The sequence below is a fragment of the Eulemur rufifrons genome, chromosome 7 (genome assembly GCF_041146395.1).
Source record: "Eulemur rufifrons isolate Redbay chromosome 7, OSU_ERuf_1, whole genome shotgun sequence".
Lineage (NCBI taxonomy): Eukaryota > Metazoa > Chordata > Mammalia > Primates > Lemuridae > Eulemur > Eulemur rufifrons.
In genome coordinates, this window is record NC_090989.1 from 78,403,996 (window position 1) to 78,430,452 (window position 26,457).

General features: G+C 38.3%; 1 protein-coding gene across 3 annotated transcripts in view; it reads right to left on the reverse strand.

Moving 5' to 3' along the window:
* VPS8 (VPS8 subunit of CORVET complex) overlaps positions 1-26,457 on the reverse strand; it is a 205,136-nt gene that overhangs the window by 69,649 nt on the left and 109,030 nt on the right. For all 3 annotated transcript variants that reach the window (XM_069472823.1, XM_069472821.1, XM_069472822.1), the window contains 5 exons: positions 25,669-25,758; positions 22,242-22,288; positions 12,097-12,244; positions 5,331-5,420; positions 74-116 (listed from right to left, as the gene is read on the reverse strand). In XM_069472823.1, the coding sequence (XP_069328924.1) occupies positions 74-116; positions 5,331-5,420; positions 12,097-12,244; positions 22,242-22,288; positions 25,669-25,758 (418 nt within the window). The remainder of the gene's footprint in view (positions 1-73; positions 117-5,330; positions 5,421-12,096; positions 12,245-22,241; positions 22,289-25,668; positions 25,759-26,457) is intronic.

The following is a 26,457-nucleotide window of genomic DNA, read 5'->3' on the forward strand; positions in this document are numbered from 1 at the left end:
CAGCTTATTAAATAACATTTTAAAACATGGGGTTCATGGAGGAAAAAATGATCAACTACACTCAAGAACTTACTTTCACCTTGATGTGTTATCTCTTGAAGTTTGCTCTGTAGTCGCTAAGGAGATAAAAAGAATATAGGAGTTAAAAGGAACACTTTATATTTCTACCCACCAAACATATATATATATACACACACACACATTTTTTTTTTTTTTTGGTAGAGACAGGTTCTTGCTATATTGCCAAGGCTAGTCTTAAACTCCTGGCCTCAAGCAATCTTCCTGACTCAGCCTCCCAAACTGTTGGGATTACAGGCATGAGCCACCACACTGGGCTCCACCAAATATTTGAATTAACATATTTTAAAGGTAAACTCCCAAAACACACAAGGTTATTAAGATTGGTCCTTTACTGTCATTCAGAAGTATACCCTTGTGTATATAGAAAGTATAATTAGCTGTATGGGAAGGGACCCAAAAGACCAAGTACCACGTATTCTGCCCCACTACTGCTTCTGTTATACCCCCACACAATCATCATTGACAATCTTTAGGCATAGTAATGAGGATTAGGATTTAGGGGAACCTGTGGCCTTTCAGATCCAGTCAGCCTTTTGACTGAATCTAAATTTCAAAAGGCTGCACTTAAGGATAAGGCCACATGTGGCCTTAAGGCCAAAGGTTCCCCATCCCTGAATAGTTTGAATAAGGCAATAAAACTCATACTGAGTTGTGAGAAAAGAGGGTGGGATAGATAGGTGGGAATAAAATGAGCATGACAAACCTATCACCATAGTGTAGGGTACAGGCTTGGGTGTTACGTCTCCTAAATATTCAGTTGTAATGTTTACTGTTTTACTAAATTCTAGATCCTTAGACACACTTAACTGATATTCCAATTCCTTCTTAATATACATTGAAGCTGACCCTAATGTACACCTTCTACCCAAAATTTGTTTCTTTTCTTAGGGCTCCTTATAGTCTAAACATCATAGAATTTTAAATCACAGATTTTTAGCTAATAACCTATAAATAAGCTTATAAGCCTAAATCATCAACTACTCTCTCTCACTCACCTCATACCATATGTAAATGATCGATAACTTCTCTAATCTACTGCCCTTCTCTCTTTATCACCACTGCCACACCCAGTTCAAGCCCTCATCGACTCACACTTGGACCATTGCAATGGTCTCCTAAGTTTCTCTGCTTTCAGTTTTACCTCTCCCTTCTCTACATCCTGTCCCCATCCTCCCAGTCACCAGAGCAGTCTTTACGAAACAACATCAAGTTAGTTCTTTGCTTAAAAACCTTTACTTGATCGCATGTGACAAGAGGGCAAGTCATAATTCTTTAATGTGTCCTACAAAATCTGTCCAGATCTGCTCGTATCCTATTTCTAGCCTGACCTCGCAATATATTGCACAGCTGAGCCTTGGTAAAGCTGTTGGTGCCCCCCAGTAGTCCACACTTCTGTATATTCCCAAGCCTGTGGAATGATGGCCCCACTTCCTAGGATGCTCTCCTGCTTCTCCTTCTCTCATCTATACCAGGAATACTTTTACTTATTCTTTATAACTAGGTCTATGGTATCTTTGACAAATAAATTATAAGGAAAAAAGAGATGTAGGGGTAATTTACAGATTAAAAGAGATTAAGAGCCTACATGAAGCCTCTAGTGATTATTCTTCCTGCCCTGTTTTAGAATCACATGGCTAGAAAGAAACTAGAACCCAATATAGGACATTTTTTATATAAATAGGATATCCCTAATCTGTTCCTAATAAGATGGCAATATTAAAAAAAAAAACCTGATATACCATTTCACACTCATCAGGATGACTACTATCAAAAACAAAAACAAAACCCAGAAAATAAGTGTTGGCAAGAATGTGGAGAAATTGGAACCCTTACATATTACTGCTGGGAATGTAAAATGGCACAGCTGCTACGGAAAATAGTATGGCAGTTCCTCAAAATATTAAAAATAGAATTACTCTTTGATCCAGCAATTCTACTTCTGGGTACATACCCAAAAGAAATAAAAGCAGAGACTCAAAAAGATATTTGTACAACCATGTTCATGGCGGCATTATCCACAATGGGGTGGCAGCAACCCAACTGTCCACTGAAGGATGAATGGGCAAATAAAATGAGATGTATACATATAATGGAATAAAATTCAGCGTTAAAAAGGAAAAAAAATTCTAAGATGTGCTACAACATGGATGAACCTTAAAGACATGCTAAGTAAAATAAGGCAGACACAAAAGACAAATACTGTTTGATTCCACTTATATGAGGCACATGGAGTAGCTATTAATAAACTCATAGAATCAGAAAGCAGAATGGTATAGAGCTGGAGTCCCTTCTACTAAGTATCACAAGAATGGAAAAACAAGCACCACATGTACTTACCATCAAATTGGTATTAACTGATCAACACTTATGTGCACATATAGCAATAACATTCATCGGGTGTCGGGCAGGTAGGAGGGGGAAGAGGGATGGGTATATTTACCCACTTAATGAGTATGGTGCACACCGTCTAGGGGATGGATATGCTTGACGCTCTGACTCGGGTGGGGCAAGGGCAATATATGGAACCTAAACATTTATACCCCCATAATATGCTGAAATGAAAGAAAGAAAGAAAGAAAGAAAGAAAGAAAGAAAGAAAGAAAGAAAGAAAGAAAGCAGGCAGGCAGGCAGGCAGGCAGGCAGGCAGGCAGGCAGGCAGGCAGAATGGTGGTTTCTAGGGATTGGGGGTGGGTCACAGAATGGGAGGTAATTGTTTAATGGTTACAGAGTTTCAGAATGGGAGGTTGAAAATGTTCTGAAGATGGATGGCAGTGATGATTATATAACAATGTGACTATAGCTAATGTCACTGAACTATATACTTAAAAATGGTTAATATGGTAATCTTTATGTGTTTATTTTAAAATAATTTTTTTAGATGGAAAAAAAATTTTTTTTTAATTTATTGAACAGAAAGTATTTTTTTAATGAAGTTTTATTGGACCTCTCATTTTTTATACATCAAAACAATGGTAGCAATTTTAGATCACTCAAACATGTTATAAAACAAAATAAACAATCTCCTTTTTACTTAATCTGATATTAAAATTAACCATTGATTCAGCTCTGTCCCTCATGCAGGCAAAACCCAACATCATACCGTTATTTTAGCTTATAAAGAATTCTGTTTGTGTTGGCTATAGTCTCATTTAAGTAACAAAGATCAATATGAGACAGATTTCTGAGGATGAAATTTTTGTATATTTCTTAACACAAGTATTTGGTTTAGAAAGAGCCTTGGAGTACCCGTAGAGCAATTGTCTTAAGGTTCAGAGCTCATGTGCATTACTAGTTGAAAATAAAGCAGAGGCCAGAACTCAGACCTCCCATCCCCTACCCCAACTGCAGCCCAGTCAGTTACACTGCATTCTGGTCTTAATGGAGCTTAGTCTCATAAAACTTGTTTCTCCTTGTAAACTCTCCTAAAATAAACATGCACCTCTGCACTGAACTTAAGGAATTATAACATGATGCTGCATTATAGTGAATGCCCCTATTTCCTTATAGTTCTTCCATGGCCCTATCAATTCCTAGGCTGCACCAGTGTCAGAGTTTCTAGAGATAATCAGGGAGCTTTCCTAAGAGATTGCACCAGTACAATTGTTCTGGTCTCTAACAGCAGTACTTGACTTTGTTCCTGAGGCAACCACAGTGTCCAGTCTCAGGCCAACAGCCACCATCAATAACTGTCTTGGAGGCCGGGCGCGGTGGCTCACGCCTGTAATCCTAGCACTCTGGGAGGCCGAGGTGGGTGGATCCTTTGAGCTCAGGAGTTCGAGACCAGCCTGAGGAAGAGTGAGACCCCGTCTCTACTAAAAATAGAAAGAAATTATATGGACAGCTAAAAATATATATAGAAAAAAATTAGCCGGGCATGGTGGCGCATGCCTATAGTCCCAGCTACTCGGGAGGCTGAGACAGGAGGATCCCTTGAGCTCAGGAGTCTGAGGTTGCTGTGAGCTAGGCTGATGCCACGGCACTCACTCTAGCCTGGGCAACAGAGTGAGACTCTGTCTCAAAAAAAAAAAAAAAATAACTGTCTTGGACACAGTCTTTCTATTGTCATACTCCCACTGTTCTCCATGTTTTAAAAGAAACTTCATTTTGGAAGTGAAGAGGGATATGGAATGTCATCATGTATAGGCTCGTTCTCAATATTTTAATTTTTGCATATAAAAATGTATGTAATAGACTCAAGAAAAATCTGGGCCAGGAACAGATACTTAATAGGGAAAAAGTCACCACACTGCCTCCTTGCTGACACCTAAGAGCCGTGTCTCTCAAAGTCTGATGTGGGAATTGCCAAGCTTATACATTTCTCCACGGACCTTAACTCTCACCGGCTTTTCCAAGAGTTTATGCTTAATGGTTTCAGTTTCCAAAAGTAGAGCTTATACCAGCTAGGTCTGCCCAGTATGCCTACACAGACACTGCATCTTGAACAGAAAGTATTGGTGAGAATGCAGAGCAAGCAAAACTCTTATACATTAATTGGTGGAGTGCAAAATGGTACAACCACTTTGGAAAGAGGTCTGACAATTTCTTATAAAACTATCCTATGACTCAGCAATTCCATTCCTTGATATTTACTCAAGGGAAATGAAAACATTTGTGTACAAAAAGGCCTGTGTAAGAGTGATCACAGCAGCTTTATTCATTCATAATAGCCAAAAACTAGAAACAGCCCAGATGTCCATCAACAGGGGAGTGGATAAACAATCCACTGTATATTCACACAATTAAATACTACTCCGCAATAAAAGGACAAAACTACTGATAAATGCAGTAACAGAGATAAATCCCAAAAACATTATGCTAAGTGAAAGAAGAACCACACAAAAGAATACCTACTGGATGGTGAAAAAATCAGAAGAGTGGCTTTCTCTGGGAGGGTGGGGAGTTGGGAGCGGGGCTGACTGAGAAAGAGCAGGAGGGAACTTTCTGAGGTGAAGGTAATGATCCCTACCTTGTTGGGACCTGGGTTATATAGGTGTATACATTTGTTAAAAAACTCATCAAATGGTACACTGAAAACATGAGCTTTTTTACTGTATGTAAATTTTACCTTTAAAAAAAAAAAAAAAGTACCACAAAGAAATACTGAACTCTAATCAATACGGATGATAAAAATATTCAGAAGTAAAATGTATTACTGTCTGCAACTAACTTTGAAACATAAAAAATTAAGATGGATTGATGAATGGCTAAAGGGACAGAAATAAGACAAAGCAAACATAGTAAAATGTTACCTCTAACATTATTAAAAAGGCACCATGAATATCTCCTTTCTTTTCTAATAGATAAGCAGTGACTTCATGAAGTTGATACTTCTGAGTAATCTAGGAGAAAAAAAAAGAAGATAAACATTTTTGTTCACGCATCTTGTTTGTGGGTGGGAAAATCCCATTGGGGATGAAAAACCACATGATAATAAATAATGAATTCACACCTTAGTATTGTATGCTACTTTACAGTATAATACATAAATACTTGATTTTCTGGTCTTATAGTGGCATATATGGTATTTCTAATTGGACTAAATTCATTTTTTTCACTTATCTATTTTAAAAAATTGTTACACACCTGAATGAGGTCTATTCACTGGAGAACAGCTAACACATATACATGAATAGTAATAATAAACTAGAAACTTATCATGTGTAATTATACACAAATATTTAGAACAAAATGACAATGAAAACACTACATATCAACTTGCGGGATCTTAATAAAAAATAACAGACTACAAATTTCTAATTAGTAAAAAAGAAATACCAGTTAAACTAAGAATATAAAAGAAAGGAAAAAAGTACAGACAATGACAGAAAGCAAACAATAGACAGGTTTAACAAACTCCAATGAAGCTTTTTTGAAAAGATTAATATAGTAGAAAAAAACTTTCTTAGAAGAAAAGAAAGGCACAAATAGCACATTAACAGTTTAACAGATCAAAGGAGAAGAACATGTGAAAATAGCAATAAATGCAGGAAAAGCATTTGGTAAAATGAAAGACCCATTCGTGACAAAAACAAAACAAAACATTTTTTTTTTTTTTTTTTTGAGACAGAGTCTCACTCTGTTGCCCAGGCTAGAGGGAGTGCCGTGGCGTCAGCCTAGCTCACAGCAACCTCAAACTCCTGAGCTCAAGTGATCCTCCTGTCTCAGCCTCCCGAGTAGCTGGGACTACAGGCATGCGCCACCATGCCCGGCTAATTTTTTTTTTTCTATATATATTTTTAGCTGTCCATATAATTTCTTTCTATTTTTAGTAGAGGTGGGGTCTCGCTCTTGCTCAGGCTGGTCTCGAACTCCTGAGCTCAAAGGATCCGCCCACCTCGGCCTCCCAGAGTGCTAGGATTACAGGCGTCAGCCACCGAGCCCGGCCAAAACAAAACATTTTTACCCAAACTGAGGCTAGAATTTCTTAACTTAATAAAAGTTATCTATCCAAATCCTATAATAAATTCCATATTTAATGTAAAATATTAGATATGTTCTCTTTTAAATTAGGAACAAGTTTAGAAGGCACACTATCACTGCTTCTATTTAACAATATCCTAGAGCTCCCAGCCATCTGTTAGAAGAAAGGCAAAACTATAAGATTGGAATGAAAGAAATCCCTGCCATTACTATCAGAAAACATTATTGTCATAAAAATTCTTGAAACTGGCCAGGTGGGGTGGCTCACTCCTGTAATCCTACCACTTTGGGAGGTTGAGGCAGGAAGATCACTTGAGGTCAGGGGACCAAGACAAGACTGGGATATATAGCAGGACCCTGTCTCTACAAATTAAATAATTAGCCAGGCATGGTGGTGTGTCCCTCTAGTCCCAGTTACTTGGGAGGCTGAGGCACAAGGATTTCTTGAGCCCAGGAGTTTAAGGCTGCAGTGAGCTATGATCATGCCACTGCACTCCAGTTTGGGTAACAGAGTGAGATTTTCTTAAAAAAAAAAAAAAAAATCTACAAACTATTTGAACTAAAAAAGAATTCAGCCTGATTGCTAGATACAAAACAATATACAAAAATTACTGGCTGGGCGCGGTGGCTCATGCCTGTAATCCCAGCACTCTGGGAGGCCGAGGCGGGTAGATCGCTCAAGGTCAGGAGTTCGAGACCAGCCTGAGCAAGAGCGAGACTCCGTCTCTACTAAAAATAGAAAGAAATTATCTGGCCGACTAAAATATATATATAAAAAAAATTAGGCGGGCACGGTGGCGCATGCCTGTAGTCCCAGCTACTTGGGAGGCTGAGGCAGGAGGATCGCTTGAACCCAGGAGTTTGAGGTTGCTGTGAGCTAGGCTGACGCCACGGCACTCACTCTAGCCCAGGCAACAAAGCAAGACTCTGTCTCAAAAAAAAAAAAAAAAAAAAATTACTAACATTCTAATACAGCAGCTGCTATTAATAAAATATAGGCTATCTCAAAAAATCTCCTTGCATAATGTTAACAAAACTATATATTATCTGTGAACAAATTTAATATGTGCATATATACCAAGAGCATAAAAGGCATTTTAAAAAGGCAATCATACTCTTGAATGAGAAGAATCAATACCACAGAGATGTCAATTCTCCCTGAAGTGGTCTATAAATTCAATGTACTTTTTTTTTTTTTTTTTTTTTTTTTGAGACAGAGTCTCACTCTGTTGCCCAGGCTAGAGTGAGTGCCATGGCGTCAGCCTAGCTCACAGCAACCTCAAACTCCTGAGCTCAAGGGATCCTCCTGTCTCAGCCTCCCGAGTAGCTGGGACTACAGGCATGCACCACCATGCCCGGCTAATTTTTTCTATATATATTTTTAGCTGTCCATATAATTTCTTTCTATTTTTAGTAGAGATGGGGTCTCGCTCTTGCTCAGGCTGGTCTCGAACTCCTGAGCTCAAACGATCCGCCCACCTCGGCCTCCCAGAGTGCTAGGATTACAGGCGTGAGCCACCGCGCCCGGCCTCAATGTACTTTTTAATCAAAACTCCAGAGGGTTTGATTCTTTTAAAGGAATTTGACAATGTGAACTCTGAATTGATGTGGAATAATAAGAGGCCAAAAGTAGATAAAACATTTCAAAGAAAAAGAATAAGGAGGGAGAATTCTTTTTCCTAATCATAAGCCTACTGAAAACTGTATTAATTAAAATACATAGTACAAATATACAGAAAGACAACCAAAGGAACAGAACAGAACCCACAAACAGATCCATGTACATTTGGGAGTCTGGTATATAGCAGTATGGCATTAAAAATCAGTGAGAAAAGAATAATAAAATGTCACATGGACCATTAGCCATCATGTGGAAAAAAGGATATAAATCTCTCTCTTATCAGCCTACAGAAATAAATTCCAGAAGGATTAAAAGCCTAAATGTAAGAAGCTAAACTATAAAACTTATATAAAGGAATATCCTTTATGTCATCACAATAGGAAAGGAAATAAGACACACACACACACACACACACAAACTTAAGCCTTGAAGAAAAAGATTAATAAAATATTAGTGTGTGTATACACACACACACACACACACACACACATTCACTTGGAAACAGGAGGAAATAAGAGAAGAGGATCAAGGCAGTGAGTGTGCTAAAGCTACTTGAATTGCTGTTTAGCCCATTACGTTTTATGGTACAACAGGACCATCTAATCATCAGTGTCTGTAAACAAGCGCTTGATCTTTTCCTTTCAATATTTTTACTGTGTTCCTTTTTCTAGGCTTATTGAGTTGGCTAGAATTTCTATAAAGCTTGATTAACAACAATTTCTATAAAGCTGACTTTAATAGAATAAATGGGGAAGCAGTTTATCACAGCAATTCAGAGCTTGTACTATGGAATCAGACTATCCGAGTTCAATCACAGGCGCTACCACTTACTAGATGTAACCTTATGCAAGTTAACTGCATATGTGAGTCTCCATTTTGCTTTTAATTATCACTTTGGCTAAATGATTACCATTATTTTACAGTGAACCGTTATCCTATTTTGATCAACTGTTTTAACATATTTGACAGGCTTCCCAAAATCAAATTTCAAATTCTAAAATTAAGTCTTTTTAACCTCAAACCAATTTTGGGATGTTCCAGAGGTCCCTGAAACATCCAAAAGAGAGACAATAAACCAGTTTATTTGATATGTTAAATTATATGGGAAATCCTGTCAAATAGAAATGATGTTTAGGCTGGGCATGGTGGTTCATGCCTCTAATCTCAGCACTTTGGAAGGCCAAGGTGGAAGGATCACTTGAGACCAGGAGTTCAAGACCAGCCTGGGCAACATAGTGAGACCCTGTCACTACAAAAAATTTTAAAAATTTGCTGGATGTGATGGTGCATGCCTATAGTCTTAACTACTTGCAAGGCTGAGGCAGGAGGACCACCTGAGGCCAGGAGTTCAAAGCTGCAGTGAGCTGTGATCATGTCACTGCACTCCAGCCCAGGTAAAAGAGCAAGACCCTGTCTAAAAAAAGCAAAAGAAAAAGAAAGAAATGATGCTTTACCTTCTTTGGGTTATATTTGTAAGGATATATTATTAATGTGTTCTAAAATTATATGAGATTCCTAGAAATCTGATATGTCTTGGTATATGTTATCAGTCATATTTTGGGTAACTATGTTAAATTGTTATAGGCCACATAAAATAACCAGATTTCCTTGACAACTGGGTCTTTAACCATGGCCATTTTAAATCTTGTCCACAGTTATTTAATTTTGATGTTTTTTTTTTTTTTTTTTTCCCTGAAAGCTCTTTGCAAACTCTAAAGTGTTGCATCTTTAAGGAGGTTCATGGAAAAGACTACAACAAGTACTCTTGAATACAGGTCCATGACAATTTTGAGACTATACCATTAGAATGGGCAAAAACTTCCAAAAAACAAGTGGGCTCATAAAATTGCTCACAAAATTTGCTGACCCAACATCAAGCAAAACAAGAATTAATTACATGGGATTGAAATGAGTTTTTAATGACTTTTTTGTTTGAAACATTGCTGATCCTTTTTACTTTTTAGTTTTCAGAATTAAAAAAAAAAACAAAACTTTTTTTGTGTGTATGTATGGGTAATCAAAGTTTCACAGTAATTTGGTAAAGTACACTTTTGTGAGCAAAATGGAAACATTTACCCTTATATCTACCTGATCCTTCCAAAATTTGGAAACTTTTGTGAGTATTCTTATTCTATGGCAATATAGGTATTTGTATAAGTTCAATGAGAATTTGTTTTCTTTGGAGCAGGACAGTTGGAAACACAGGTTATATTATCAAGGCTTTGACTGGGATGTTATATTTTCAGATGTAACCAGACCAGTTTAAGGAATTAAGCTTAACTTTAAGAAGCCAATAAAGCCCTTGGAAAAACTGGCCTGGTACTTTGTCTACATTGTACCCTTACAAGGTTCCTAGTCTTGGAGTAAGGAAAGAATGTTCCTTTTTGACAGGCCCAGGAATTTCAGAATATTTGGGAACCTCAAGAAAAGAAGAATTCACCCAGGTACTACAGGGAAAATCTGATAGAGAGTCCATAGCTTGGCTTTCTAACTGGGAGAAGCTTTTAATCATCTAATCTGAGATTCTTATAAATCCTAGCTGAGCAGATTTTAAAAAGAGTCTATTTGGTCAATCACTATTCTTGCAGTACTTATGTAAATAATCAGGCCAAATATAATGAGACTACCCTTATTTTGCATATAAATTGGATTTACTGTGATTATGTTTGGTAAAAGTGGGGAAACTGAAGAGAGGAAAAAAATTATGTTTCAGAAAAAAAAAACTATAGTATGCTTGTTATTAGATTCTAGCTCATTGTTTTTGAGATTTTATAATTTATTTACAATTTGGACTAAATCCTGAATTTTTAGTTTCCTCCAATATCTCACTGTAACTCTCCAAACTAATAATTTGAAATTTTTCTCCCATTTTTCTGACTTTGAATGGCTGAAATTGTGTTTTTCCTGAAGCCCTGTAAACTAACGCTAGACAACTTTATATAAGCTTCAGAAGAATCACCACCACAACTTACTTATGGACAGAAAATTCACAGCAACACCTGATTCAAACTGCAATTCAGGACAATCTGTCAGGTTGCCACTGCCTATTTCCACCCAACTGTAGATACTTCAAACACAAACCTGGAAATCTCAGCCCTCCAGATTCAGAGACAAGCTTATAGACTACTCTAAACATTAACCTTTGTTATTCTTGTGTGAACTTCAATGGAAATCCACTCCAGAAATGAAATGCAACTATTTGACTAAACTGACCTATTTTCACAACTAAGAGACTGATTCCATAAGATATGGGCCAATGTATCCACCTTTGTTTCTTTCTACTTGTTCTAATCTATGTTTCTCTCCCCCTTTGCCAATCTCTTATCTTAAAACCTCTAACTCAAATCTCTTCAAAGCTACCAAATTGGCTTTTAATATGTGAAACTTTCTAAATGTAAAGTTTCAAAGGAAGGACCAAAGGAAACTAAAATATTTCTCCCCCTAATATTGAGTATTGTTAAGTTAGAGACAGTGAAAATGCAGGGGACACTGCCTCTTCCTCTGTCTGCCTGATGGCAGGACAAATCTTCACTTACCGGAGACACCACTTGTTTATTGGCTCAGAGAAGGCACCAGCAGGCACCAGAGGAATCTGAGAACAGATTTTACTATCTTCTCCCATTTTCCCACCTTTCACAAGACTGGAACTACCCTTGCCTCTGTTTTGTCACTATAGGATTTATGGCTCCTTGTTAAAATAATATTTAAGCAAGGCCCCTAAGCCACTGCCTTGAGAGAGAGACTTTTGAATTGAGGTCGCTCCCATTGTGATAGGTACAGCACGCATCAATAAACTTCCGCTGGTTTTTTTCTTGTTAATCTGACTTTTGTTTTCAGGAGAGTGTCTCAACTAAGAATTTATGAGGGTAAAAACAAAATTATATTTTCTCCCCTTCACTTTGCTCATCTGTCAAATGAGAAATGTTAAGGAGAAGTTTCCTCTTGTCTTGTCTACACTGTTGGTCTTCTCTTACCTGAATAGTTTCTTCTAGGCGGTAGCACTCAAGGACTTGCAGCGTTTCTATAACTTGGTTTGGGTTGAACTGACACGACAGCTCAATGAACTGTTCTGTAATACACGGAGATATTTGCAGCGATTCTTGATTTACATGAATACCTTCCCTAAAAATATAAAAGGTAAGAGAATGCTAAATTGTAGCATTACTTAATCACATCTATAATTAAAGGCTACAGGTAAAAAGTATATTATGTTAAAACCAGACTACCTTCTAGTCAGGCAAAAATGCGAATTGAAAGTCCCGGTGTTACTCAGGTTATTTGGGCAAACTATACATTCATTACATCAGAGGCATTCTAAGAAGCAATATTTCTCATGTTACATTGAAAAATTGAGGAAATAACATTTAGTTGAGACTCTTCTAACTTATATCAAATGTTATACTTTGTTCTAAAAGAAACAAGAAAACCCACCCAATTCAGTCTAAACAATTTGATCCATAGGTAACTATATATAATAAACCATCTAGTCTCAATAACTGTCTCTTCTATATGTCCTCATAGAATCAATCACATCACATGGCAATTACCTCTTTAGTATCTGTCTTCTCTAAAAGACTACAAACTTTGGGAAGGTAGGCACCATGCATCTTCTCACTAATGAATTTTTGAAGCCAACCAGTGTCTTGCATGTAGTAAGGGCTAATTTTTTGGTTACTGTTAAAACAAATTAAAAAATGATGAATAGATAAGATATACAATATTTATGTGTCCGTTTGCCTTGTATGCCAGCTACTCACAAAGCCCACTATTCGTAACGCCTGCACAAAAGCTTTCAAAGTGGAGTATTAACTTCATCATGCTGGATACTCAACTACTGGTGGCCAAAAGGAACTACTTAGGAAATCAATTGTTGCTCTTTTGGGACCTAAGAATCATCTTCTCTGGCTTCAAAAGAAGTTAGTTCCTTCTGAGAGTCATATCTTCTCTTCAGAAGTCCTCAACGAAAGCTCCTTATATAAAGAAGTGGAATAGTGACAATAAAATACAAAAATGATTTCTTGGGAAACTAGCCTTCTGAGAAAAGATTAAAGCAGATGGTTTAAAGTAGTGGTTTCCAGCTTTTCAGATACCATGGCACCCAGAAAACGGCACTATGTGTAAGGCCACTGGAGTGAAGTAAGATTGCTCACACAGGACTCTGGGTGCCCCAGGAGCCAAGGGGATCAGTCTCTAAGCACACCTCTAACCCTGTGCAGTGCACCAAGAGCCACAGGATGGGAATCTCTGGACTCCAAAAAGAATGATTTGAATTTTGTAATTATTCTATAAATGATAAGTAGCACTCCTATTTTTACTAATAAGAGGCTTGAATTACAGAAGAAGGGATTATATTTAGACATGAGACATTTCTGCAAATTAGCTTATGATACTTAGTCCTAACCAGAGGTTGAATGATAAACTAAGTTCTGCTTTTGGGGCCTTTCAAGACTTGCTGATGGGCTAATTCTGTATCTCCTCAAATTGGCTACGAATTTCAAAAATCAGGTTTTCAGTTTTATTTTTTGTTTTATGGTATCTCACACTGCCTTTAAAATATACAATTTTGTTCACTGACCGGCTATTCCCTATGTATACCACTACCTTAGTTTTTACCACATAACTTGAAATTATCTGTTTAAGTGTCTGTGTCCCCAGCTACACTATAAACTCCAAGACAGCAAACACTGTGTTGCATTCATCATCGTCTCCCCAGCACTAACACAGCCCGGGCACATGATAAACAGAGCTCAGGAAATACACGTTGAATTGAACTGAAGTGACGGGAACAGCACACTGGACTGCCTGCGAATAGAGGGAAACATAGAACAGGTGGAAATACAGACTAGAGGGGTGAAAATTTCAGGGACTAGGGTTATAATATCAGAAACAGCTAGGAATAAATCCTGTCAGAAAGCCCTACATGGAGAAATTAAAGGATGCACAGGATAAATACAGGGAAATGGTAGTTCTCTATAAGTGACTCTGATACTATCATATAGTAAGAAATACATATATGGTCTCTGCCCCTGGTTCCTGGCACACAGCTCCTAAAACCCTTGGTGTCTCTGAATTGGTAACTGTTTTTTCCCTATGCCAGTTAGAGGACAGAGGGCTGGGGGCTCCTAGACAGCTTCAGGATGGGGGCTGGTTGCCATGGGAGCCAACCAACCATGTGATAAGAGGGTTGGAACTTTCAGTCCCACCTCACACACCTCTGCAGAGGGGGGAGGGGTTGAGTCGATCACCAATGGCCAATGACGTAATCCATTGTGCCTACACAATACAGTCTCCATGAAAGCCCAAAGGACGGGGTTTGGGGAGCTTCTGGAGTGCTAAACATGGAGATGTCTGGAGGGCAGTGCGCCTCCGTGCCCCTTCCTACATACCTCGCCCCGTGCATCGCTTCCACCTGGCTGCTCATCTGTATCCTCCGTAACATCCTTTATAATAAACCAGTAAATGTAGGTAAGGTGTTTCCCTGAATTGTGTGAGCTGCTCTAGCACATTAATCGCACCTGAGGAGGGGGTCAAGGGCAGCCAATTTATAGACAGTCGGTCAGAAGCATAGATCACAACCTGGGGTCTGTGCTTGGCATCTGAAATGGGGGGTAGTCTTGTGGAACTCAGGCCTTAATCTGTGGGATCTGACACTAACTACAGGTAGACAGTGTCAGAACTGAGTTAACTGGCACCCAGTCAGAGCCCACTAGAGAATGACTTGGTAGGTGTGTGTGGAAAAAATCCCCATACACATTTTGGTGACCAGAGCAGTTTGGTTTTTCCTATTATTAGAGGGATCAAGGTTTTGTCTCAAGGGAACAGTATTAGGTAAAAGAGAATGGGAATGTTAACCAATGTTTCTCCACATTCAGGTGAGCCAGTGTTCTTTATAGATGTCTATGCCAAATTATAGGTGGTGTTAGTATTTTATCTATATTAGACTTCTGTTAGTAAATCTTATAAATGCAAGACTATGGAGTAAATTAAGGTTAGACATAAGCATGAATCACAGTATTTGATTCTTCCCAGAACATCTATTGACAGAACCATTTGTAAGAACTGAAGTTGTGAATATGCATCAAACCAAGCAAATTACCCAAATGAATAGATTTTGATGCATTCATTTGTGGGGGAAATAATGTGCCTGATGAGAAATGATTAGATAACATCAACATAATCAAAACTTTAATAAATAAGCTGTAGCATTAATGAATTCACATCCATTTCTGACTGTTGCTTATCAGCCTCGCACATAAACACAATTTATTATATCCGCTTCCCAAAGCTATTTCTGTTAGTCTTCTATTAACTACCATTTTACCATATACTCACTGCTAACTTCAATGGCCATAAAAATGTATTTTAGACCTAAATCTTATCTACTCTTTTGGGAATGTCTATTTTAACAATAGCACTGGCTAAAAGAATATAGACATTTAAATATATGCAAAAGGGAGAAAACTTTACATTTTAAAAGTTTAAAACTTTTGTCAGTTTTAGGAGAAAGTATGTGTGTGCCTTCTCCCTCTTCCTCTCTCACTCTCATTCTCTCTCTCTCTCTCTCTCTCACACACACACACACACACACACCTGCCTACCCTAAAATTCAGGTTGGAGAATATTGCTATCCACTGTTACTCAGGTTATGAAAATAATTTTAAATTATAACCTTGTACATCGCACCATTTCTGGAAAAGTATAAAAATATTTATCAGTTTTGGAAAACTTACATTACAATGATTCTAAAATTAAAATTCTGACTTCACAATATTTGACAAAAAAAAAAAATGTTGTACTGGAATAAAAAAAAAAAGCTGGTCTAGATTATTCGTCCATACCTCTAAGGAAAAAGATTTCACAGTCTCTTCCAGTACCTTGTTTTCACAACTTAGGGCCACTTCAGCCAAGACTGAATTGAATTCTCTGCTTATTCCCATATATCCAGTCCTTGAATCAAGCGGCACACTGATGAGTACTCAGTACCTTTCAGACTGAGAACTTGAATATATCATTCACAACGCACACCTCCACCACCTCATCCCCAAAGTGGGAATCAGCTTAGAGCTAGGAGGGATTTCTCCCTGTGGGGAAAAGGTTAGACTTTAAATAAGAGGCCCTCAGCAGCCTCCATCACTGTTGTGGACACCTGCAGTCTTCACTGCTGGAGGATCCTGCAGTTCTCACAGTCTCTGAGCCGAGCCTAGTGAGCTGCCCGAAGTCCACACAGCTGCAATACACAGAGGAGCCCACATTGTGTCCTGTCCCCTGTGGCCCAAGCTGCTACTGCACTATGCCATCTCGAAACTGGAGCCACTACTAGAGTGCATCCTGCTCTGGCGGCCAGTAGCCACTGCATCCCTTCATCCTTGACGCTCTGCCATCATTGTACAAAGCTTGCACTCATGGCAGTGTATCACTCCTCAGTCGAGCTGCTACAGCTCTCTCCCCCGCCAGGACAAGCTGCCTCGGAGGCACTCCATCTCCCCCATCCCAGCTGCTGCTGTGCCTTGTCTCCTGTTACGTGGAGTCTAGGCCCAGAGGAGCAGCCATGCTTCTTGGTGCCCTAGCCGATGATGTGGACGAAGAGGGAGGAACAGTATGCAAAGAGAGGAGTGTGTAGTGTATTTTACAAACAAATTGTTCAGCACTGCTGAAGAATAAAGGAGAAAAGCGAAATGGGAAGATAGAAGAAAATGAAGCTGGACAGATGAGCTTGAATCAGATCAAGAAGGGCCTTGTACATCAGGAAGACTGGACCTCACCTTGGGTAATGGGAATTGAAAGAACTTTGAGAAAGGGGAGGGAAATGTTATCATTACCCATCTGTTCAAAAAGGGAAGAGAAGAATTAGGAAGGCTGGTTGGGAAACCAGCCAGAGAGACCAGAAGAAAGATGCCGAGTGCCTGAACAGGGCAGGTGGGGGGCTGGGAGGCACAGACAAGAGGAAGACACACAGGTAAGAGAAACAGAAAAGGTCAGTTGATAGATTTTGATGACTGGTTCTGTGTGCTGTGGTGAGAAGGTAGAGTAGATGAAGGAAAGTGAAAACTTGATCATCACTCTCAGGATTGATATCACTCACAAGTTATTTAAGACACTTGTGCTATGTGTAACTGCCTGCTTTTTACTATCTCCTCCATTAGAAAGTAAATTCTCCGAAGGCAGGGAGGGCCCTGTCTTTTCGCCATTTCATCTTCCATGCCTGCCACGGTGCTTATAGTAGGCAGTAAATTGCTAAAGGAAATAAATGGATGGATGATGTCATTTGCTAAGAGAGAAAATAAAGGAGAGAGAACAGGCTGGGCTTGTAAAAAGTGAGTATACATAGCAATCTCATTATAAATAACTATTGAATAAAGGAATAAAGAAATAAATGCATGTAGGCTGATATAGTTTGGATATCTGTCCCCTCCAATCTCATGTTGAAATTTGATCTCTAATGTTGGGGATGGGGTCTGGGGGGAGGTGTTTGGGTCACGGGGGCAGACCCCTCATGAATGGCTCAATGCTGTCCTCATGGTAATGAGTGAGTTCTCATGAGATCTGATTGTTTAAAAGAGCCTGGCACCTTCCTCCCCTCTCTCCCTCTTGCTGCCTCTCTTCCACGTGACACACCTGCTCCCACTTTGTCTTCAGCCATGACTGAAACTCCCCAAAGCCCTCACCAGGAGCAGATGCAGGTGCCTTACTTCTTGTGCTGCCTACAGAACCATCAGCCAAATAAACCTCTTTTCTTTTTAAATTACCCAGCCCCAGGTATTCCTTTATAGCAATGCAAACAGACTAAGACATAGGAGACATATATAAAATATATATTATTATATAGAAATATATAAACACAAGGAGAGAAAAAGAGTGTGGAGGAGAGACTGATGTACACACTGGAGATTAGAGATGATGATGTATTAGATTTAAACAGTTGAATTTGAGTTGTTGGCAAAGTACGAACTAAAGATATGATATCTGGGGTGGGCGGGGCCTGGCCAAAGTGACAATCACCTTGGCCATTGTAGGCACTCTCTACTGAAGCTGCTATGTATTTTTATGTGTCAAAGTTCATGAACATATATAACTTTCTAATTTTTAATTTTAATTTCAAAATATGTTATTTCGACATGACTATATCTTAAAATGTCCCTTTAAAAACATCCACAGAAACACTGACAGATTCAACTAAAATCCAATGTAAAAGCATTTCTATAATCTATATTTTGCTTCTTCACAAAGTTACTCATTTTCTTAGTAATGTTCAATTTTTACTTTGATTAAAGACTTCCAAATACACTGTGATGTTTTATGTGTTTTTTTTCCTACAAGCAAATCATACTATATATTTCAGAGGCCACCAGGACATTGTTAACAAAGGCTAAATCAACATTGCAGGAAAATCATATTGAGGAAAATATTCTGAATGTAAATACACTTGCACATTCTTTTTATTCCATTTATGCAGCTCATGGCCTCACAAAAAACATCAGTGTCCTTTTGTATTATCCTTTAAGCATGCCCATTGCACAAAGGACTTGCATCTGGATGTAAATGTATCAGGATAACTCCTGTGAGAATTTGTGGCCAGCAGAATTCACCCTGGGTGTGGGGGTGGAGTCGGGCTTTATGTCGCAGCTGTCCCCCAGGAGAGAACTGGAAGAGGATGCAAATCCTTTCTCCCAAGCTGCTGGCCTCAATTGAGGCAAGTAATTTGCTTCTGAAGGATTAACCTCCTCTCCCCCCCAAACAATCTAATCTTTCTATGTACAGATGCCACCAATATCTTTGTAGGTCAATTAATTCTACCGGTGGAATTATTTACATAACAAAGACAACTTAAAGCAATTGGGTAAAGACAGAGAAACATGAATTCAACTAGATGATCTGTTCCTTTAAAAATGCTATTGACAATAAAAAGGTAACCCCTCAAAAACAACTTCATGAATACAAGTAAATGTTAAATCAAATATCCATAAACTATATATACATGAATGAAGATCCTATTAACTCAGGCTTTGGGGGCAAAAGCAAAAACAGTAACATTTTGATATGATATGTACATACAAGTCATCTTCATCTCAAAACAACTGTTTTCTTTCATTTCCCTACTCTCCAAAATGCTGGTAGAGGAATTTCAGGGGAAAAAAACTTGGAGGTTAAAAAAACTTACTGCTTAAGTAGAACAGAAAGGGAAGACACAAAGGCAAAAATAGTGTAAAGCTGGCTGTCAGTGAAAACCGCTAGGCAGAGCCAGCCTACCTATTCTTGATGTTCTTTTGTCCCCAGACCTTTTTCTATACTCCCTTCATTTTCCACTTGTTTGCCCAGTAGCAGACAGGAGTCTAATCCTTTACTTTAGATTAGTTAACAAGCATAGTCACTTAAAAAGGTGAAAAAGTGATGGGAAGTCAGTCATTCAGAGACTAAATGTACACCAGGCCATGCTATCTGCTCTCTTCTCACCCTTGAGGTCCACTGGCATTAGGAAAAGTTCCCTCCACCCCCGCCCATACATATGCTTCATTGTATGCATATGTTTCTTGTATATTCCTCATTATAAAAGTGCCACATAGTACAGAAATTGACAAAGCAATTAGAAAAAAGTTTTGACTGGGCATGGGGGGGTAATTTGGATTTTTAAAATCTATAAAGAATACTCTATATCTGAGTGTGCTTAAGAAGCAGAGAGTTTGAAGAAGTGTGTGAACCCTGTACTCCTAGAAAGAATGGGGGTGGGTAGAGTTCATAGGGGACAAAAGGTAAATTTTCTATAATTCAAAACTTTGTCTAAGAACAGCTTTGAAAGCAAGACAGGGAGGGCTTCCTTCCGTTCTTTACTCCCTCTGTGCTCAAGATTCTTTCTGTTTCTTTCTTTTCTTTCTTTCTTTCTTTCTTTCTTTTTTTTTTTTTTTTTTTTGAGGCAGGGTCTCACTTTGTCGCCCTGGCTAGAGTGCAATGGCATTATCATAGCTCATTGCAACGTCGAACTCCTGGGCTCAAACAATTCTCCTGCCTTAGTCTCTGGAGGAGCTGGGACTACACCTGGCTAATTTTTTCTATTTTTTGTAGAGCCAGGGTCCCACTCAGGCTTGGCTAGAACTCCTGACCTCAAGCCATCCTTCCACCTCGGCCACCCAGAGTGTTAGGATTACAGGCGTGAGCCACTGCACCTGCGCTGAGCCTTGCACTCAACCTTTTTAGCCTCATTTCTCTCTCTCAATCCAAAATTCAATGTATTACTAGTATTATATATGTATTTACATTGTAGGTCAAATAGGCTTTTACAGGTTAGACTGAGATACTATCACTCAAAATATTTTTTACATAAAAATGATTGAAATGCCAATCAAATAAGTTTAGAGCATAATTTAAATTAATGCTTGCCTCCTCCATAAAGACATAAAGTAAGAGGAGAAAATACGATTTCAAGAATTGGGACTCTCAAAGCAGAACACTAGGTCTCTGACCCAGTAATATAATAGATATTTACATTACCTAATACTGGATTTTTTTATTTTAGAAAAGTAAATTTGGTCACCTTCACTGTCTACACTTTATTACATTTGAGAAAATGCCAAGTTCAAAGCTAAGTTCTCTCTGTCCTTCCAGCTTGTATCTCTCTAGGAAGGATGGTTAAAATAAATTATCCTGGGGAAAGAAGAGCGGGCCTTAAGAAAATGGATCTAACACTAGAGGAAACACAGAGGAGGAACAGGAAATTGTGCCACTGGGAAAAGTGGTGGGCAGACTCTAAGAAAGGGCTGGGCATTTCCTTCCTCTTCCGCCTGGCTCAGTCTCCACCCTACTCTTACGTCTCCCCCTCCCAGCTCTCTCCATCCTCTTTCCAGCTCTCTTTCTTCCCTCCTACCCCCAACTCTACCTCTAAAATATCTCTATCAGTTAATTCTAGAAGTGGATAGGGACCCAAACTGACAGAAATACAAATGATTAGCAGAAAATTTTAAAAAGATGTCTAGCCTCAGTAATTATCTGAGAACAGGGAATTCAAACACAGATACTTTTGCAAAGGTCTTGAATAAGGGTGGAAGCGGGTAGACAGTCATATTGCTTTTTCTAAACATCTGCACATACACATTTGACTCTAAATTTAAATGCAACATAGCTGTTCAAGATTTAAATGAGCTTTCAAAAAATTTTTACAATAAAAAAAATTACTGCTGTTTTGGTATTTTAAAATAGCACAGAACATTGGAATAACAAAACTGATATTATAATTGCTAAAATAAGTAAATACCAGTTTTCAATGGCCACTGTAATGAAACCTAAAGTTTGTATGTGTGATATGAAAGCTATGACATCCTGGATATTACACTCAAGCCAGCGATGCTTAACTCTAGGTGTGCATCAAAATAGCCCCACTCTCAATGATTCTGCAGGTTGGGCCAAGGCATCTATATTTTTTAAAGCTTCACAGGTGATTCGGATACACACTTCTGGTTAAGAGTGACTATCTTAGAGGATGTTAAATATTATTACAGTCAATTCCCAATGTACTCTACTCAGTCACAGCAAAATTTTAAAATTTCATATGCAGAACTGCTTTGCTTACAAATTCATGACTAATTTCATAATCTCTTTGTGTTTTTTATTTGATAAGCACCAGAGCAGCAACTGAAAAAACTTTCCTTCCCATACTACCAGGAAGTTATTTAAAATTAAACAGATCAAGTCAGAGTATAAAAGGTAATAAATTTAGAGGTAGGCTGGGAACCAGGTGTTTACTTTGGTAAGTAGAGCTATCAGTCTACAGCATGAAAGAAGGGATAGGTAGGAGTGAAGCTAGGATAGAAAGAGAAGCTATATGATCATCAAATTCTTCCTGAAACACATCCTCATGGCATGGCATGGCTTAATTATTTTATTTATCATTACATTAATGAGAACTCACCCTGTAGACTCATGTTCAAATGGAAAGAAAAGTATTACCTCAGATGTAATCTGTTTTTCAGATTGTGTATTTTTATATTATATATGTAAGTTACTCCTACTAATATTAAAAATCAAGAGCTAATTGTACTATTTGGATACCATGGGCTGGTATCTTAACCTCAATTTATTTACTTTTATTTCTCATCTATGTACTATGAAAAACCAAAGTTTATTAACATACCTTGGGTCAAGAAGACTCCTCAAAAATTTGAAAAGCAAAACCTGGTTCTGAATAGAAAAACAATAAAAAATACAATTAAATATTAAAACAAATTTTTCAAATTATGCTATGGTAAAGAACTACTCTAAATGATCCCTTTAAAATGAACAGATATATGACTGTTTCCATTAAGTCTTCAGCAGAGATCTAAGAAATTCTAAACAATCTTTTGGAGGTCCTTTATGTCCTCTCAATAATTCTAATCACTATTGCACATTCCATTTTGAGTGCAAAGGGAACACAAACACCCTGTTATCGCCAAAAAAAGACCTCTACCGAGACAAATAAATCCCTGAGCTGTTCCCAGCAGGAGGACTCTCAGAGTGTCAGGTGCCTGGAACTGCTCTGCTGATGGTGAGTTCTGGCTGCAGCAATAGGTTTCACACTCCCTCACCTGGTTTTTCCATGACAGTGGGCTGCTATGAGATAGTTAATCTCTGTAGGGTGAGAGTTTGAGGCCCAAGTTCACCACCACCACCAAAGAAAGCTCATTAACTCCACAATTTAATCAACTACAGAAAAGAGGACAATCAAATTACAACATGTCAGCAATTAATATGCCATAAAATCTGGGTTCTGTTACTTATCTGCTATGTGACTTTGTGTTAAGTCACTTGTTCTTTTAGCAATTCAGTTTCCTTGTGTGAAAAAAAAAAAAAAGAGGACAGCAATATCTCCTGTGCCTTCTGCACAGGGTAACAGTGAGGATTCAATGAGATAAACCTTTGAACACTATATAAATAATGTTTCTACATTCTTGGAAAACCTAAGCAAAAATTATTACTGTTTAGTTTTACTTCTTTTTTTTATTTTTTGACATATTCAAAGCTTACCTGTGAAAGCAAGGGGACTCTCAAAGCTGAAAAGATTAATGTAATTTAGAATATGACTTCTAAAATGTATTTATCCGTCTTTGATTTTCCATCTTTTCCCTATCGCTTTGTTTTATTTTACATGACTTTCCTCCTGGTTATAACTTAACATTTTGGCTTTTCTTTTCAAGAATTCTGAAAACTATTGGTCAGAGACATATTTCTTGCCATCAAAAGTAACGGTGCTTTATAAGATTTGTGTGTGATTCTCACACAATCAATAAAGCTCTGCAATGAAATAAATACTTCAATTCTTTTTTAAAAAATGTCTAAGACTCCATACGCAGATCACATCCAAACAGCCACCTTTTTCTTATCCATTACACTTCAGCTTTTATATATTTATCTGAAGAATAAAATTATATTCATTCACCAGGACTCTCTGTCTCTTAATATCCTTAGAGACTACAAAAAAGAGAAAATGCTGTAATCAATAATCTTAAATTTTAAAGGACAGTGACAATACCACTACAACAGGCAAGATTTACCAGAACTGCTGACTTTGAAAGGAGAGAGATGCTCTGGAGGTTGAGAGTAGTTTTAGCAACAGTGTCCTCCCAGCAGCCCTCACTAGATTGGATTTCATGTCCTTCCATGTACTTCCTCAGTACCCTGGGCAGTGCTCTATCATCATTCAAGTCAAACTATTCTCTAATTGTCTTTTGGCTTATTTGTCTTCTTCCTTGAGAGGAGGGATCACATTTATGTTTTCGTATCCTTAGCACTTAATGTTTTTTGCCCACAGCAAGTACATGAATACTTATTGTATTAATGGATGAGTCTTTATAGGAGAAACGGAAGGAATAAAAGCTTCTCAAATTCCCTTTCAATGAATTTCACCCTTGAGCTTAAAGTAATACCGTCAAGAAATGAGAAAGAGTATAGTTGCAACTTCTCTGGCTAAAAGTTTTGCTTAAAAAAGGTTGGTAATTCTGCAGTACACAGAAGATACGGTTTAAACCTCTTAGCATCACATATAAGACTGTTCAAGGCCGGGCTCAGGGGCTCATGACCATATTCCTAGTGCTCTGGGAGGCCGAGGCGGGAGGATAGCTCGAGGTCAGGAGTTCGAGACCAGCCTGCACAAGAGCAAGACCCCCTGTCTCTACTAAAAATAGAAAGAAATTAGCCAGACAACTAAAATATATAGAAAAAAATTAGCCGGGCATGGTGGCACATGCCTGTAGTCCCAGCTACTCGGGAGGCTGAGGCAGAAGGATCGCTTGAGCCCAGGAGTTTGAGGTTGCTGTGAGCTAGGCTGACGCCAGGACGCTCTAGCCTAGGCAACAGAGTAAGACTCTGTCTCAAAACGGGAAAAAAAAAAAAAAAAAAAAAGACTATTCAATATCAGGCCCCAAGCTATATTTTCCAGCCTCTATAATTTAGTTCCTCCCCTCTAACCTATCTCTCATAGCTTAATCTAGTGCCATTTCTACCCCAGCACATCATGCTTTGCATAGACCTGACCATTCTCTGACCGTGAATTCTGTTTCATGCCTTCAGGGCTTTACATCCCCACAATCTTTTTTTATGTAGAAAGCCTGTCCCAATTCTCTGCTTGGAAAACTGGCACCAATCATTCAAGACCAGTTCAGGTATCTCTGGGCATTTTTGTCTGACTTTCTCACAGCACATCACTCTCTTCTCTTGTTCCTACAGCACTTTTTATATATCTCTAGTGTAGCTTTTTTAACATTGTACTGTAGTTCTGCACGTAAGTGCTTCTCTGTTCCACAGGAATAATAAAGGAAAGGTGGTTTTCTTATTCGGGTCCCCAGAGCCTAGCACACTGGTACAGAGTGGGGCCAAAATAAGTACTTAAATAAATGAACTCCATGTTTTTATCTTTCACGCCAGCTGCTCTGGTTTTCACCTTGAACAGGTACTCCCACACTATTATTGCCACCTGCAGACTCTGGGTTGTGCTTCATGTCCCCGTCATTGTCCTATCCCCTACTCTACCACTTGTGGCCATAACAGCAGTTCACGAGCCCAACACTGGCACTCCCATGGGAAGTGGGCAGTGGAACAGTAGGTCCATTACATGGTACTTCTAACTGGGATTCTCGATATTCAGCAGTATACAGCTGTATTCTAATTAAGATTTTCCTAGAAAAATTCAAAATAGTCAGTACTAAGGCAATCTGAGGACGACAAAGTCCTGAATAAATAATACAAATCCCAAAGGTTGTGGGTCCTATAGCAAAAGAAGAGAGGATCTTTTATGGATTATGATTTCTAGACCAAGTACAGGTTGTAGTTCCAAAAATGTTTCTTCGATGTTAATATTTGTTATATATTAATACAAAGATGAACTCCCTCATTTCCAAACACAGAGATCATCACACAACTGTTCTCAAACACACATACACACACACCCCCGCCAAGCAGAGACAATGTATAGAAACTGCTATTAACCATCAATTGAAGAAATTACTATAATCAAAACTTCTTAGGTGAAGATTTAATCATTGTCTCCCTACTAGATTTTTTTCCCCATATGTTTTAACATTTACCTGAAGTTTTTTAATGACTGTTTCAATCTGTCCAGAAAAGTGGGTAGCAACCAGCTCCGCAGCTTTACAGGGCTTTAGAGACACAAGTTCCTGGAATTAAAGGAAAAGACAAAGTCATCTTTAATGGCTCATTTAAATGGAATATCCATAGACTTGAGGCATGATTACTTACTTCAAACCTGTCACAAGTGACCACACTGCATTTCAGAAGACCTTGATATAAGGCCTCAATTTAAAGGGCAAATTGCAAATGAGCAAAATTAGAAATGTCCCATGTAAAAAATCAGAATGTCATTTTTTTAAAAAAAGGTAGTTCAGAATTCTTAGAAAATGAAAGCATTGTAAAATTCTGGATTTCAGCCATGATATTTATAGAAGAAACAGAAGGAACAAAAGCTTCCCAAATTCCCTGTCAATGAATTTCAACCTTGAGCTTAAAGTAATAACTTGAAGAAATGAGAAAGAGTATAGTTGCGATTTCTCTGGCTAAGAATTCTAAAACTTTACTTTTGGTGCCTAATGTATTTAGAAACTGCACGTGTCTTAAGAAATAAACTTAAGGTCTTAAGTTTTAATTGACACTAAGATGTTAACCACTGTTAATTAAATTCTGTTAGTAAGACCTATTTCTGTCAAATCTAAGACCTCTAATCTGCCTTCTCCTTGAACATTCCTTGACACTACTGGCTATCCTTTTCTTCTTGAAACTGTCTTCTTACTTGGCTTCTGTCACCTACTAGTCTACCTTTCCAAGTGCACCTTCTCTGGGGGAACACTGTGACCACAACA